General features: G+C 59.8%; 1 protein-coding gene and 4 non-coding genes across 5 annotated transcripts; all 5 read right to left on the bottom strand.

The window, feature by feature from the left end:
* Positions 1–882: 882 nt before the first annotated feature.
* On the bottom strand, positions 883–15,864 carry TBRG4 (transforming growth factor beta regulator 4). The gene is made up of 11 exons (XM_074871222.1): positions 15,765–15,864; positions 14,665–15,163; positions 11,087–11,404; positions 10,035–10,206; positions 7,994–8,151; positions 7,365–7,475; positions 5,687–5,831; positions 3,734–3,976; positions 2,922–3,033; positions 2,188–2,302; positions 883–1,070 (listed from the first exon to the last, which is right to left on the bottom strand). The coding sequence occupies exons 2-11, from the start codon at positions 15,088–15,090 to the stop codon at positions 969–971; spliced, it is 1,902 nt and encodes a 633-aa protein (XP_074727323.1). The 5' UTR covers positions 15,091–15,163; positions 15,765–15,864; the 3' UTR covers positions 883–968.
* Positions 3,243–3,382, bottom strand: LOC141935132 (small nucleolar RNA SNORA5). The gene has a single exon (XR_012626473.1). It is a non-coding gene; the product is annotated as a small nucleolar RNA SNORA5 (small nucleolar RNA).
* On the bottom strand, positions 4,242–4,379 carry LOC141935135 (small nucleolar RNA SNORA5). The gene has a single exon (XR_012626475.1). It is a non-coding gene; the product is annotated as a small nucleolar RNA SNORA5 (small nucleolar RNA).
* Positions 10,388–10,501, bottom strand: LOC141935141 (small nucleolar RNA SNORA5). Its single transcript, XR_012626479.1, has one exon. It is a non-coding gene; the product is annotated as a small nucleolar RNA SNORA5 (small nucleolar RNA).
* On the bottom strand, positions 14,004–14,131 carry LOC141935147 (small nucleolar RNA SNORA5). Its single transcript, XR_012626483.1, has one exon. It is a non-coding gene; the product is annotated as a small nucleolar RNA SNORA5 (small nucleolar RNA).
* Positions 15,865–15,918: the final 54 nt, after the last annotated feature.

The raw sequence follows: 15,918 nt of genomic DNA, 5'->3' as shown, positions 1-15,918 counted from the left end.
GCCCAGGAGGGATCGGGTGTCCCCAGGACACCCCTGTGCCATGGGAAGAGGCAGCTCCCCACAAAGGCTGCTGGGGGAGGGGGGGGGGGGGGCAGGGAAACTGAGGCACAGGGTGCGGCTGGTGCCCGGCGGGGTGCTGGCTGCCACCCCGGGCACGGAGCGAGGCCGGTGCTGCCGGTGCCAGGAGCAGCCCTGGAGCTGTGACTCAGCATCTCCCGGCCACCTCAGCACCTCCCGGCACCGTGGTGTGGCAGAGCTCCGGGAAAAAAGGCTGTGACCCCCCCCGCCCCCCCCTCAAAGAGCACAGGGTGGCGGGGGACAGGACGTGCCCCCCCTCTGCCAGCTGGAGGGCTGAAAGGGCCGTGGCAAGGCCCCGCAGCACCCCCAAGGCCAGATGGCCACTAATCCGTCCCCAAAGTCCTTCCCGCCAGCTGGCTGCGGCGCGTCACCGCACAGAGGGTTTTCCTCACACACCTTGACCCCCCCACCCCCCCCTCCCCAAAACCCCCAGCCTGGGTGCACGTGCCCTGGGGGACACTGTGTGAGCGTGTCGGGGCGCGCAGGGTAAGAGGGGGGAGCTGTGGGGGTGCCCAGGGCCGGCACGACGCGGGGCAGGATCTAAACCTTCCCGGTTAGAGCCCCCCCCCGCCCCCCAGCACCGGGGCTCCGCCGCGCCCACTGCGGGGGTCCCACTGCCCGGCCTCCCTCCCCTCTCGCACCACGCAGCCGCCCCAGGGACTTAAATGGGAATAAGAGAGGCTGGGATTGCTCTTAATCCTAATCCCTGGCTCAAACCAGCCTCCTCCAGCAGCTGAGCCCCGGTGAAAGTCGCGCTGAGCGCCGGCGTGGCGCCAACTCCCACCCCAGGAAGAAGTCGACGGGCACCCCAAAGCGCGGCCGCTGTACAGCGGCGGGTTTATTGGAAGAGGTTTGTGAGGGAGCGGGCGGCGCCGGGCCGAGCGGCGCGGTTAGCTCGCCATCTCCTTGGCCCTGGCTTTGTTGAGCTTGTCCTTGAGGTAGGCCACGCGCTGCCGCTCCAGCTTCAGCTCCAGGAACTCGTAGTGGGGAACCTGCAGCGAGGGGTTGGGGTTGGTGGGGGGGAAGAGGAGACGCCCTCAGACACACGATGTGGGGAGGGTGAGGACACCCTTTGCTCCCGCCCGGCGGTGGCATCGGTGCCCAGGGGACCCCAACGCAGACAATGGAGGACTGTCCCCAAATCAGCCCGCGTCACCACCGCCGAACAACGAGCTTCTGTGAGCAGCAGGGACGGGCAGGGCTTCATGCTCCTGCCTCTGGCCCAGCCCCTTGTCCTCCCCGTGCCTCTCCCGGCAGCCCCGGCCTGGCAAACGGCAGCAAAATGTTTATTTGGGGGGAATTCGGGAAGGGGTTCGAGAGCCCGGCCGCTGCTTTCTGGCTGACGGCTCCAGCTGCATTAAAAAAACGAAGCTGGGACGTGGCTCCGCCAGCCGGTACGAGGGAGCAGCCTCGTCTGGGGGGATCCCACCACCCACCCCGTCTCTATATTTAGGTGAAGCTGTGGAAAGCGGCACTTCCCTCCTCCTCCTCCTCCTCCTCCCGTCTCCCCTCTGAGCCCCCCCAGCCAGCCAGTGAGGCGGAGGATTACGCAAGCGGCTGGGAAAAACAGCGCTGGTGAACCTCAAACCTCGCTTCACATCAGCCTCAAAGCGAGGCAGCGGGTGCGGGGAGCTGGGGGGGACGCTGGGGACAGGCTGCAGTGACAGTGACGCTGCTCTGGGGTGACAGGGGACCCTCCAGGCCCCCCAAGGAGCCACGCTGCCGGTACGCCACCAGGGCAGAGGGATGGAACCACCGACCTTCCTCCCCTCCCCGAGCAGCCAGAGGTAGAATTACCTCAGGGAGCTAAATACTGTGTGACCCCGCCGGAGCGCAGGGGATCAGTGCCCTGAGACCTTGGCTACCTCGCCTAGCAGGTGGCCCGCAAGGGATCATGGTGGCTAATCCCGGCCCAGGCAGGCAAAGGGGCGAGCTGCCGAGCCACCCCGGGTAGGAAGGAGCACTCGGGGCTGAGCTGGGGCTGTGCAGGACCCAGAGCTGTCAGGAGGGTGAGGGGAGCGAGAAGGAAGCTGGTAACCCCCCCAGAAAGGTGCCTGCTCCTCCATCTTCACGGAGCAAGAGACCCTCCTCCTCCCCACGGCTACTCACGTCCACCACGAGGAAGCCGGCCGCCTGGATGTGACGCCGGGCCATGACGTAGCGGCCCAGCAGGTCCTTGCTCCTGTTGCTGAAGTTGGGGAATTCCCACCGGAGAAAAGCGACCCTGGGAGACACGCGAGGGAGGGGAGAGGCTTGTGGAGCTGGCAGCAGCGCCCGCATCGCGGAGGGAGCCGCGGCAGAAGGGTCTGCGCCAGCTCTGCTGATCGCCCCGTGCCAGCAGGATACGGATTTATCCCGCTGGAGCCGTTATCCTGCCTCCGAGCCATCAGAGAAGCAGCTCAAGCACAATTTCTCCCCAGCCCAGGCCTGGCAGCGAGCTGAGCGGTGCGGTGCTGCCTTTTGCAGGCAGGGAGGAGGCAGCTCAGTCCCCAGGGCCCTGCAGGCAGCCGAGCTCCGTGGCAGACCGAGCTGGCAGAGGCTCGGAGAGAAAACCACGGCCGTGACAAGCGTCTGGCCCCCTCCCCTGCTGCGCCTCCACCGGCGGCCTGGCTGCGAAACGTTACCCCACGCGGGGCTGGCACAGCCCTAACCCCCATTTCTGCCCTGTGCCCGCCCCCCTCCTGCTCCCAAATGAGCTGGAACGCAGCCAGACACAGCGTCCTTGGCATGAGTTGCCAGCCGCGGCGACTGGGAGGTGTGGAGCCCACGAGAGCCTTCTTCCTCCTCCTCCTCCTCCTCCTCTCCCTGCCTGCCTAGTGGGGCACAGCTGAGCCCAGACCCACCTCCTGGCACCCGGCGGCAGCGGCTTTGTCCCTTCTGAGTGGAGCAGATGGGGAGCAACGAAGTCCTTCAAGGGGAGAGGTTTATTTTCACTGTTCACCACCATTTCGGCATCTGCAGGGAGAGGAGGGAACACAAGGACTCCCGAGACCCACCTGGACGCTGCCCCCACCCTCTCCCCCGTGGATGCTGACGCAGAACCCACCGTTTCCTTCCCAAAACCCCCTCCTTGCTGAAGCCACAGAGCGGCTCCACGCACACAGCCAGGGTACAGCACCCTCCTCGTGCAGGGTCTGCTTCCCAAGCATCTCCTCGGGCAGAAGATATGTCCGTGGCGTGATTTTATCCCCCGGTGTCCCATGGCAAGGGGACGTGGGGCTCGTGGACCACAGAAGTTGCTGTGGCAGCCGGTTGGCCGGTCCCTGCCACGGAGCGGGCAGGAACCGAATTTGACGGGGCTGCAGGGAGCTGGGGGAGCCGGGGGCGTGGCAGGGCAAGGGAGAGCGGAGCTCAAAGCCTTTCACCGGCCTCAACACTGCTTGGCTGCAGGAGAAGGGCTTTCCTCCCGCGTCTGCTGCCCACAGCCAAGCCCTGGGCTGCCCTTTCTGCTCTGCCTTGAGAAGCAACGTGTGGGAGGAGATGGGAACAGGAGAGGGCGGCTGTGGTGAGGAGGCAGAGTGGCGCGAGGCTGAAGAACAAGGTGGGGATAAAGCCTGGTAGCTGTACCTGAGCCCTCAAGTTCAATTCCCTCCCCCTGGCAGAGCCCGGTGGGGTCCCGCTGGTGCCCACCGAGGCGGGGAGAGGAGGCACTCACCGATCTGCCAGCCGTAGAGGGTGCGCACGTCGAGGCGCCCGTTCTCGCGGCTCCCCAGCACCCCCGTCAATGCCTCCCGCAGGCTGCTCTGCAGCAGGGTCACCCTCTCCCCCGCCGGCTCTGCAGCGCTCAGCATCTCCGCCGGCAGGAACGGGCCCTGGTAATCGGGGCTTTCCAGCTTGGCAGCAGCATTGATGTGGATGAGCTTCAGCCGTAAGTTGTGGGCCTTGAGGGACTGATCGCCTGGCGGGAGGAGAGGAGCGCAGCTAGAGACGCAGCCCAAAGCCCCGGCCCACAGCGGGGGCTGGCTCTTCGTCCGGCGGCCTGCGTCACCTGGCCAGTGGGGATTCCTCATTCCGAACCCCGTGATGGGTCCCTGCCTGCTGGCATCGAGACACAGACCACTAACGGCCCAACGCTGGTGGCCGGGCGCTCGCAGGAAGCCACCACGAACTGGCCGAGCCAAACAGGGCCCTTGTTTGGCGGGGACAGGCCCGTCATCAGAGCCCAGTGTCTGTGGTGTGATTTCCTCCCCGGGGTCCCACAGGAGGGGACGTGGGGCTCACACACCACAGAAGTTGCTGTGGCAGCCGGCTGGCCAGTCCCCACCACAGAGGAGGCAAGGACCGAATTTGACGGGGCTGCACCTCCCCAGCAGTCACCGTTTTGTCAGGAAACACCAAGCCCTCCCATCTCTTCACAGAATCATCCAGGTTGGAAAAGTCCTTGAAACTCCTCCAGTCCAACCATGAACCTCACCCTGACCGTTCCCAACTCCATCAGATCCCTCAGCGCTGGGTCAACCCGACTCTTCAACCTCTCCAGGGATGGGGACTCCCCCCCTGCCCTGGGCAGCCCATTCCAACGCCCAACAACCCCTTCTGCAAAGAAATCCTTCCTAAGAGCCAGTCTGACCCTGCCCTGGCGCAGCTTGAGGCCATTCCCTCTTGGCCTGGCGCCGGTTCCTTGGCTCAAGAGACTCATCCCCCCTCTCTGCACCCTCCTTTCAGGGACTTGGAGAGGGCCATGAGGTCTCCCCTCAGCCTCCTCTTCTCCAGACTCAACCCCCCCAGTTCCCTCAGCCGCTCCCCATCAGACCTGTGCTCCAGACCCTGCACCAGCTCCGTTGCCCTTCTCTGGACACGCTCGCGTCATTCGATGGCCTTTTTGGAGTGAGGGGCCCAAAACTGAACCCACTCATCGAGGGGCGGCCTCACCAGTGCCGAGTACAGGGGTGAGATCCCTTCCCTGTCCCTGCTGGCCACGCTAGTGCTGATACAAGCCAGGATGCCATTGGCCTTCTCAGCCACCTGGGCACACTGCTGGCTCATGTGCCGGCTATCAACCAACCCCCCCCAGGTCCCTCTCTCTTCTCAAGGTCTTGGGGGAAGCACACAGGCAGTGCCGGAGCAGAGCTGTGTGAGCTGTGCTGTGGGGCACATGATTTCCACACCCAGGTTGAGGGGCAACATGCTGCCCTTCTGGGGTTCAACCCTGCAGGCACCGCTCCAGCCATATCGTGCTCAGCTTTGGGCTGGGCCGGCAGAAGGGCAGGCAGCAGGCAGGACCCGGGGAGGAAGGCAGGAGTGGAGAGCATGGGGAACGAGCAGGGAAGGCAGGAGCAGGACGGTGTGGAGGAGGATGGCTTGAGCAGATCCCCTTTGCCATCACTGTCTTGTTCTCCTTCTCCTCCATCACACGCAAGCACAAATCCACAGCCCGAGGGGGCTACTGGAGCTGGAGGCTGTGGCTCTCACTAGCCCAACTCTCCTGGTGCAGCTGCCAAGGAGCAGCCGGGAGGGGGGATCTGTTACAGCCACTCCCAGCGAGATCAATTCCCTCCTGATTAACCAGTTCAACTCCTATTTAGATGGACCAGGCTCAGTATCCCCACTCCCTGCCCCAGGTCTGAGGTTCTCATTCCCGTTCCAGCAGCAGAGGCACCCACCTCACCTTGGATCTGAGCGTGGAAGTCGGGCGCCAGCACACGGTGCAGGTAGGGAGCCTTGGCCTGCTGCAGCACGCAGAGCGACCACACCAGGTCGGTGAGCAGGTGAGGCTCCAGGCTGGCCAGCTGGCCCTGCAGCTCCTCGTGGACCTGCAGAGAGGAAAACCAAACAGCTCAGCTCAGGTCAGCGCTGCTGATGCCTCGATCCTGAGCTCAACACGCAGGTCTGGCAGCTGCAGAGCTCCCCGAGGCGTTACACTGCACCATCTCCGTGACAGCGGTGCCTCTCCCCTGGGTTATGTGCAGAGGGGAGGTTTTAAGATCACTCTTAACGTGACCCTGTGGCTTGTGAGTTCGCTGGCCCAGGATGCCGTGTCGCTGCAGGGGGTTGCTCAGCAGCAAGCCCAGCAGCAAAACGCAGCAGCCCCGGGGTAACGCACCGCTGCGGCCCACAAAGGCAGTGTTCAGAAAAGGTGGGGTTGGAGGCAATAACCCCTTCAGGATCTGCAACTAAAAAAAAAACCAGCCGCAAGCAGAGCTGGAGCGGGGCTGCTGTCAGGATGTCTGTTCAGGAATTGCAGCAAGAGCCTGGAGCTCCACACCCTGCAGGGCCTTCTCCTGTTAAATCTGGAGAACTTTTTAGCAACGTCTCAAAAATAAGTAGTTTTGTACTTGCTACATCACGGTGACCACGATTAATGCTGGCAGGGGGAGCCCAGAGCTCTGAATGCTACTTCCACACCTTGCCATCCCGGGAAGCCCCCCCTGCTCCCCAGGAGGGCTTGGCCACGGGGGATAAGCTGCCCTGTGGTGGGGCGCGGGGTCCTGCTGATCAGAAACACCCGTAATCCGGGTGCTCTCCCTCCTCGGCTGCGCATGGCAGCTGGGGCTGGGCTGGCCACGCTCCCTCTGCCCGGCTCTCAGCCGGTGCCCGCTTGCTCAGCAACTCGATACCGTCAGCGTAAATCTGTCCCCAGGGAGCTCAAGGTGACCTCCTCCTCCTCCTCTGCTTCAGAGGCCAGCCTGGCCGCCTCCGCGAGCTGCGGAAAGCAGGAGGATGCCGAGGACAGCGCCTGCCCCACGCTCGCCTCCTCCCAGCCTCTCGCTAAACCACACAGGAGGCTCCCTCTCCGCTCGGCTGCTCTAGCTGGTCACATCTCCTTGCCCTGGGATGTGGCAACCTTCCTCCCCAGGCAGGTAGCCAAGCGAGCATGTCTGCCTGAGCCAGCCTCTACCCTTCCCGACAGCTCCCCAGAGCCGGGGGAGCAGCCTCAGCATTACCAGGCCGAGGGCTTGGCTGGGCTAGGAGAGCTCTGCCAGGACGGTCAACACCGCTGGCCTCGTTACAAAGAGTTAATTACAGCAATCGGGAGTTCAGGAGGGCAAGTGAACACCCACACGCTGCTTGTGTCTACTAGAAAAGCCAGCCTGCGGGGACTCGAGGCAGCCACGGACTAACTGGTTTGGCTCTCGCCCGGCACACAGCCAGGGGAGCACAGGGCGGGTTTTTAAGCCTGGCCTAAGCTCGGGGCTCCCCCTTCCCATTCCTCACACTGTTTAAAGCTGGCTCAAGCCATCCCACACGCACTCTCAGACAGGGATGTGCCAGAAGGAGATCGGCAGCCTTCCCGCTCACTAGGGAGGGAGGAAGGTTGATGAAGAGGGGGAAAGGAGGAAGGTTACCATGTTGAAGAAGTCCTCGCTGCCACTGGGCTGGAAGTTCAGGCGAGCAAAAGACAGGATGATGCTGCACAGATGGGTGACTGACAGCTGCTTGGCGTTGTCCAGGGCATACTGGAAGATACAGGGGACACAACCAGAGATTTAGGTCTGTCATACACGAGTACAGACCGGAAAAGATTGAAAGCGTCAGGCAAGGATGCGTCCAGCCCCACGGCAAGAGGGGAAAACGCGAGCAGAAGATCTTTTAGCGTTCCCCTGGGATTTTATCTCGGCATGAGGGAAAGCTGGGAGTGGAAGCAGAGCTCTGTAATATTCTGGTACAGATGCAAGAGTGCGGGAGCATAAACTGGGGCAGAGCTGGGAAGGTGCCTGGGGAGAGGAGCGGTGCGGGCGCTCAGATGGAGCAGAGATCAGCCCCAGCTCAGCGCTGAGTTTAGCAGAGGATGAAGAGCGAGTCCTGTCAGACTCGATTACAGCCGGGTAGGAAAAACAGCAACGACATTCCAGAGAGCATCTCTGGAGAGGTGTCGGGGGAAACTGCTCTCATCTCCTGGGAGCTGGGGTGGATTGCAGTCATACTGGTATCAGTGGGGGCTTCCCCTCGCCCCAAGCCTCCTCCTCCTCCTCACCTGTGCGATGGCCTCAAACAGCGGCAGGCTGAGCCACTTGAGGAGGGCGAAGGATCTGATGCAGCGCGTCACCTCGACGGGCGTCATGCCGGAAACGTGGGGGTGCAGGTCGGTGGCTATCTTCTGGAAGACCTGGGGCTGGTGGAAATTCAGTTTTCCTTAAAGGAGCAAAGAGAAAGCAGCAGCCACTTACAAGGAGCTGGTACGGGAGCCATGGCTGGGTGGTGGTGGCACGAGAGAAAGCACGAAGCCGTTCCTTAGGAGCAGAGGAGGCTTGGAGACCGGTATCGCCTCCCCCAGTTGCCCCAGCCCCATCCTTTGTGGTCAGCCCAAGTCTCTGCTCTCAACGCCAGGGCCAGCTCACGGCTCCAGCCTCCACCCAGTGCAGATTTTAGCCCTGCTTGTCTCCATCTACAGATCCTGGTCTGACCAGAAGAGCCCTGAACTCACTAAGGGAACCCCGCGTCAGCCAAGGAACAAGCGAGTAACGATCAGCAACCAGCAGCACCAAGCCCCAGAGGGACTGGGGTCAAGTGCAGACCAGCCAGGAGGGGACAGTCCCCAAGAAGGGACACAGGCAGGGTCCAAGACCGGCAGCAGCAGCAACGACAGGTTCAAACCATCCCGATGCAACCACGTGGCAGCTACAAGCATCAAAGAGAAACAGCGCAGCGTGCCAGCGTCCTGGCCAAGAGCATCCCCACTGCAGTGGCTACAGCACTGCCGGAGCCTGCGAGAGCCTGTCTTGCTCCCAAACCACATCCAGCCATTGTAGTTGCCCACTGTGTAGGTTTTAAGGCCAGCGGGCTGCTGGATTACCTAGTCTGACCTCTGCATACGACTCAGGCCCATATATACAGTCCAGCTGTCCTCCCTGAGCTGGAGCACCCCCAGCCCTGCCTCCAAGAAAGGTGCCCTGCACAGATTTGGATGCTGTGACACAGAGTGTCCACCACCCTCCTTAAAACTTGTTCCAGATTCATCAACTTCACAGCAAGTAAGATGGGAACATCAACGAGAGGAGCACAAGCTCCCTCCGAGGCCAGGCCTGCTGGGGTTATTTCTTTATTTTGAGAGTGTAGCCACCCTACGAAGACTGTCCTGGCCCCAGCGGCTGTCAGAAGAGCTGTTCCCACCACCACAAGCTGGACAGTCAACTCAAGAAGAGCTCCTTGGTTCTCCTGGCTTCCTTTATCCCTGCTGGTCCAGGCTTTCCACTGGCTACCAACAGTAAGAGGAGAACAGGACCGTGCAACATTGCGTGGAAAGAGGAGCCAGAGAACTAAGGATCATAAAACAAATTATCAGTTAGTGCGGCTCTGCTGTTAATGGAGCTGTTTTAGCACCAGATTCTGTCACCATCGAGTATCTGGTGGCTCTGGTCTACCCCGTGGCCAGGAACATCACTAAGGTGGCTGCCACTGCCCTGAGTGTCTGCTAGCACTTGTACAAGTACGTGTAGCACCTCACCCACTGAAGAGTATGAATTCAGCACCAAGCGCTTCTCAAATCATCATTAATTTGTCACTAGGACACCCTGGGTGGAAAGAAATCAGATATTTTAGTGCCACTGCTTCCATGTAAAAAGTCCAGTTCTCCCCAGGGCTCCTGCTCAGCCCTCCTGTTACCCAGGGCTGCATTTTCTAAGCGAGGAAACGGAGGCTGGGGCTCCCTGTGGCCACAGGAGGAAGCGAGAGAGGATTTTGGGGCCATTTGGGGGATGCTCGCTCACTAGCTGCTGACACTGCAGGGCAGAGGGGCTCTCTCTGGCACCCCAACCACCCTTCTGAAGCACTCTCTCATCACAAGTCCCCTCCTTTCCATGGATTGGAAGGAAAATGGCATATCTGGGCTTGCCCCGCTTGTGCTCAGAGCTGGAAACTACCTGGCTGCCATGCTAGGTCCGGCCTAACGTACCCTGCCAGCCTTTCTCCTTCATCCGGCCGTGGTAGCAACACGATCAAATCCCTGCTCAAGTGCCCAAAATGAGCTGTTACCACACGTAACGCCCAGCAGGTCCCAACACAACCAAGCCACTTACCATAGGCAAAGATCAGGTCCATCAGGGTGCTGAGGCTGAGCTCAGGGTGCTTCTGGATCAGGTGGTAGGACAAGGCTCGGAGCAGAGGCACGCAGCGCCGGTTCTGGTAGGCTAGAGTCAGCGTTATTTTCCGGATGTCGTCGGGGCTGAACTGCTCAGCAAGCTCCAGAGCCTGCCAAGAAATGTTTTGAGCAGGGCCATAAAGGGAAAGTACAAAGCGAGGGGCAGATACAGCCTTTTTCCAGAACGGGGCACGCCATCGCGTTCGTAGGAGCTACCCATCGTTAGTTCAGGCTCTGCTTCAGCTGACAACCCCGCCCGACACAGCTACAGCGTTCTGCCTCATCACACACTGCTGTCTGGAGCGTTTATTTATCCCCAGGGTGGAGGGAGAGGGGCGGTGGGGCTCACAAGCTGCGCTGTGGCAGCCGTTTGGCTGGACGAGGACTGAATTTGACACAGCTGCAGTCAGGGCTCTGACCTGAGGGACATTTCCCTACTCCAGTGAGAGACAGAAATAGGGACCCACTGAGCACCGGAGGGGACAGACCTGTCCCCTTTGAAGATGACAGATGCCCAGAGGCAGCCAGAAGGCGAGGACAGCACGGACACAGCTCCTCTCACAGCCTGGCTTGTACAGAGAAGCAAAGGACGATGGTTTTGGCAGCTGTAAGTTACCGCTTGCCAGCTGAGCTAAGGAAATTTGAGCCGGTTCTCTGCTAACCTGACGCAGCTGCGAAGGACAATGCACCAGCTCAGCCCACCTTCCAGCAGCACAGAGCAGGGCGAGGCACCCACTCGCACCAGCGTGGACTGGGAAGGGGCTGGTGAGTGCAAGCAAGACAGAAACCCCTCTTAGAAGCACTTGTGCAGGGGAAGCTGCTTAAACAACAACCTGTAAGCGCACGCCAAGGTACTCTGGAGCGGCAACGAGCGCAGAGTAAGTGTTCCCATATAGGGTTGAGGGGGACAGGGCTCTCCTGCTGTTGTCACCTGTGGGAGGTGGCCTGTCTGAAGGGGACGGGGGCGGGAGGGAGAGCCCAAGCCCCTACCTTGTCCTCCAGCCGGTCCATCAGAGCTGGGGAGATGTGCCCGACCTTGCCCATCAGCGTCACCACGGTGCGGGTGCCCTCGAGCTCCGTCCAACGCAGCTCCAGCTTCCTGATGACTTCGTTCAGCAGCTTGCTCTCCTTCCCCTGCTTGATTGCCAAGACCTCTGCCAGGGAGGCGAGCTGCCTGAAGGTGAGGCGCCGCAGCCGCCACAGCACCTCCTGCTCCACCGACTGCATCTCCCTCCTGTTGCGGTCCATGCCCAGGGAGTAGAGGCTCTTCAGGAGGTTCACCAAGGCGTTATTCCACACGTGAGAAATCTGAGCAGCACAGAGAAATAAGGGAAAGGTGGTGAGGGGAGACAGCACAAGAGTATTCAGTCGCCGGTCACACCGAACACCAGCTCTGTCTCTACAGAAAGACCTGCACAGCCTTGAGGTGGAGGCAAGAGAGTCCTCCTCAGTCCAAGGACACCCAGCTGTTCCCCACCACAACACGAGGCCTCTGCTCCTCCTTACAGGTAGCCTGTACAGTCGGATACAAGCTAGAGCAACCCCAGTGAGGAAGAGAAACCTCAACTCCTTTACAAGCCGAAGCCACGCACTGATCTCGAGGCATGAATGAGCCTCACGAGGTAACCGCACGTCGCTTATAGAGCAGCCATACAGGCAGTGAACTCTCCCTGCCTCAGATAAGGAAGTTACACAGATTTGCTACCAGCTGGGTGGAATATTTAACTAGACTTTACCCTCCTTTGGAAGCACTTAAGCTTCCTTGTGGTGTGTCTGGTAAAACGAAGAGCAGTGGGAAAGATTGATAATTCAGGGGTAGCAAGTTGAGGGTCCTGCGGGTAACGCCACAGGGCTCCAGCTTGCCTCGGGTCAGATGAAACATCCTAAAAGCTCCAGTTTCTCTCCAATGTCTCTGAAAGGAGGCTGGGCATGAGTCCCACCAGCTGTTGGGAGCACCAGGACTTGCCCAGTCCCCGACTCTGCCTGGCCACCGCTGGCTGCGCTCCCACCGGCAGCCCCACAGAATCATCTGGGTTGGAAAAGCCCTTGAAGATCATCTAGTCCAACCATGAACCTCACCCTGACTGTCCTCAAATGCCCGATACAAAGAGGAGCTCATGATTTTCCACCAGCAATCGGTCTTCCTGCTTTCACCTCTTTCACTCCCAGCCCAAGCTCCCCCAGCTGTGCCCTGCTGCTGCCAGGCAGCACTGAAAGGCAATTCCAGTCTGAAAGCTCTCCCGATTTCCATGAAAAACCCGATCCTTAGCACGACGTCGGTTCCGACGGGCCCTTCAGAGAGCATCATCGCTGCGCTGCTGTCCCGGAACAGAGCACAGGGTCTCAACATTACTGCAGAAAGAAGGAGTTGCTTCTCGAAGCGACCGTGTGGGAGGCAAGCAAGGCAATGCTGCGAGATGCTGAATTTCAGGTGGAGGGGACCACATGGGTTTTGGCAAACAAAGGCCTTAACTCTCTGGCCTGTCCAAACTCCAGCACTTCCACCGGCACGACAAATTCCTAAAGTGCTGCTCAGAAACGGCTCAGCACCTCAAGCACAAGAACAACCCGAGCGCTGCCAGGGTGCTCTGCTAAAATCTGAAAAAAAAAAAAAAATCACAGGCCAGGATGCAGCTGAGAAAGCAAGCAGAGCTTGCAATTTGCCTTGGCTTATTCGGAAAGTCACTCTGAGAACCAGACAGCTCCCCTGGCTGCTCCCTCGCCTTTGTCACTCATTCACACGTACAAAACTCACCCCACAGTCTGTTAACAGCCCCTTCCCTCAAAGCTGTCCTGGCACACACCTCATCAACTGTTCAAAATCTCTGGCTCGTCGACACAAGGCCGCTACAGGCCGATTAATTGTAGTTTCTTTGCACCAAAGCATCTTTGCATCTACACAACGACCACTTACATCCAGTTACCTGCAACTGCAATGACAGCTCATCGGAGGATAATCGTGTTTGCAGCGAGTTTGCTTGCTTTACATCTCAAAATCCCACGCCACGTCCCTCTTGGCAGTTTCCTACGCTTCAGTCACACTGCCTTGCATGTCGTATCACTCCTGCAGTGTTACAGCTTGGCTCTGCCAGCTCTGGGGCATCCCTTCCCCACTGAGGGGTCCCCAGGGTCACCCCTTCGATCCACGGTGACAGCGACACAGGAGCAGTACTTTCACTCCAAATACAGCAGCACAGAGGCGTTTCAGCTCTACGGACCTATTTGGGCAACATCAGGACAAATCCCAACTCTCTGCTATCCTTAGACGGGTTTTAGGGAGCAGAGGTTATGGATCAGGAGAAATACGAAGCGTCTGCTGAACGCTTGTACCCCCAGAACTCTGCCAGGAACCGCAAGTTCACCAAGGCAAGTCCACCGGTCAGGGCAACCCCCAGTGCCAGCAGAGACTGCAGGATGAGAACAGCCTGGGGGAGAAGGACCTGGGGGTACTGGTGGGTGAAAAATGGGACACAAGCCAGCACTCACAGCCCAGAGAGCCAATCATACTCTGGGCTGCATCAAGAGCAGTGTGGCCAGCAAGTCGAGGGAGGGGATTCTACCCCACTACTCTGCACTCTGGAGAAGAGAAGGCTCCAGGGAGACCATCCTGTGGCCTTTCAATATATAAAGGGGCTTATAAGAAAGACAGAGGAAGACTTTTTACCGAGGCCTGTAGTGACAGGACAGGGGCAACATTTTTAAACCAAATAGGGTAGGTTTAGATTGGACATAAGAAGAAATTCTTCCCTGTGAGGGTGGTGAGGCCCTGGCACAGGTTGCCCAGAGCAGCTGTGGCTGCCCCCTCCCTGGAAGGGTTCAAGGCCAGGTTGGACGGGGCTTTGGGCAACCTGGGCTAGCGGAAGGTGTCCCTGCCCATGGCAGGGGGGTTGGAACTGGATGATCTTTAAGGTCTCTTCCAACCCAAACAATCCTGTGATCCCATGACATGGGGCCCACGAGCTGCAGGTATTTCCATAGCAGCCAGCTGGGCCAGCACCAGCTGCAGCGGACGCTGCCGAATTTGATGGGTCTCCCAAGGTTTGGCTGTACGACACGCTGGGCACGGTGCACTGGCTCCCCTCAAATGCCCCATCATACCCAGTGGCTCCTCCCGGGGCTGAGAACCGGTGGGAAGAATCACAGCTGGATTCACCAGGATGCCTGGGTGAGACATCGCAGGCACCGGCAAGTTCTCAGCAGGACTCATGGGCTGCCTGGCTCTGACGTGTCTTTGCCACTAACTGGCAAAGCTGCAGCTTTATCTGGCTGAGAAAGCTAAAAATGCACAGGGACAGGAGCAAGGCAGCACTTAACGAGAATGATGTCTCTGCTACATTTTGTCTCTGGTCCGAAAAGCAATGCTTTTAGATAGAAATAATCAGGCACCCTGTCTAGAGCTGATAATTTCACCTCCTGATCCCCTTATTTTTTACTTGGAAAGCCAGAGTAAAATCCTGAACACACAGGCAGTTCCAGCCAGCTACGCCGGCTCAATCCCCAGAGCACCAGCTGCTATCCACCTTGTATTCTTTCCCCCAAAACTCTTCTGAGGGAAGGAGGGAACTTACCTGGGAATCCATGATGCTGATGAGCTGTTGGAAACGCTGATCTTGCAGAATGCTCTGTGTTTCCAGTTTTTTTTCCGCTGCGAGCCGGGAAAGTTGATTAATTATTAGTGAGGCTTCGTTGCTATTAAGAGTATGGAGGACACTCAACTGGAAGAGTTCTTGAGGACTCGTGGCTGTTTCGATCAGTTCCCCGATCACTTTGTGCTCTGGATTCCTGCTGTCCTCCACCTGCTCTTTGACTGAGAATCCATCGGCCCAGCTGGAAGGGCTCGAAATATGAAATGAAGCAAAAGGTGCTTGAGGCAGAGCTCTCGCCATCGCCACCTTCCCAGCTGGCGTCAGCAGAGAAGCCGGGACTGCTGAGGGAGCAGAGACCAAGGCACCAAAGTGCCGCCAGCAGCAGTGTCGCACCAAGCGGACTGCCATGGTGGAAGGCGTGGGGGGGAAGGAAGGCTGGTGGCAGTAACTAGCTGGAGGTCAGCGCCACATTTCAGGACGGCTACAAAAGGAAAAGAAATCCTTTAGGAGCAGAATTTTGGATATAAAACGGAGGAGGCAGCTGACTTCGGGTAATGATTGTGAGAAGTGTTTTCACCAGCAATATCGGATGTGAAGAGGCAATAAAAGCTTTCTGATGATCAATCGACCAAACACCACTCTGGAAGAGCCTACGCTCTTCCCCGCTGAGGCTAACCTGTCACCGGACCCCCCGAGGGGCTGCCAAACCCCAGCGCGGCTCTCCAGGGCAGCACCCAACCACCCCAGAGCGGCTGCCGTCGGGTCTGGAGCACACCCAGCTCCTCCCCAGCCTCCAGGGACACAGCCCCATTTCCCCAGCTGCTCCCGGTTTCCCCACACCATCCTCTCGGGGCTCCCTCCTTCCCTGCCCAGCCCCGGGCCCGGCCCTCTGCCCTCAGGCCCTTCTCCTCAGACCCCCCGGGCCCAGCCCATCCCCCAACCCGGGCTCTTCTCCTCAGACCCCCCGGGCCCAGACCATCCCCCAACCCGGGCTCTTCTCCTCAGACCCGGGCCGGGCCGGGCCGGGCCGGGCCCTGCCCTCCCCTCCCCTCCCCTCCCCTCCCGCCGCCACCGAGCGTGACCTCGCCCGCCGCAGCCACACCGCCGGGGCCGGCCGAGAGGCACAGCACGCATGCGCGCCGGCGCAACCCGATGGCGTCATCACGCAGCAGCGGTTATCTATTGGCAGCGCGCCTGCGTTACGTCATCACGCTGCGGCCAGCGGCTACCGGATGA

Source organism: Strix uralensis, chromosome 1 (genome assembly GCF_047716275.1).
Source record: "Strix uralensis isolate ZFMK-TIS-50842 chromosome 1, bStrUra1, whole genome shotgun sequence".
Lineage (NCBI taxonomy): Eukaryota > Metazoa > Chordata > Aves > Strigiformes > Strigidae > Strix > Strix uralensis.
The sequence above is the reverse complement of the archived record's forward strand: the minus strand, read 5'-3'. Positions and strand labels throughout refer to the sequence as shown.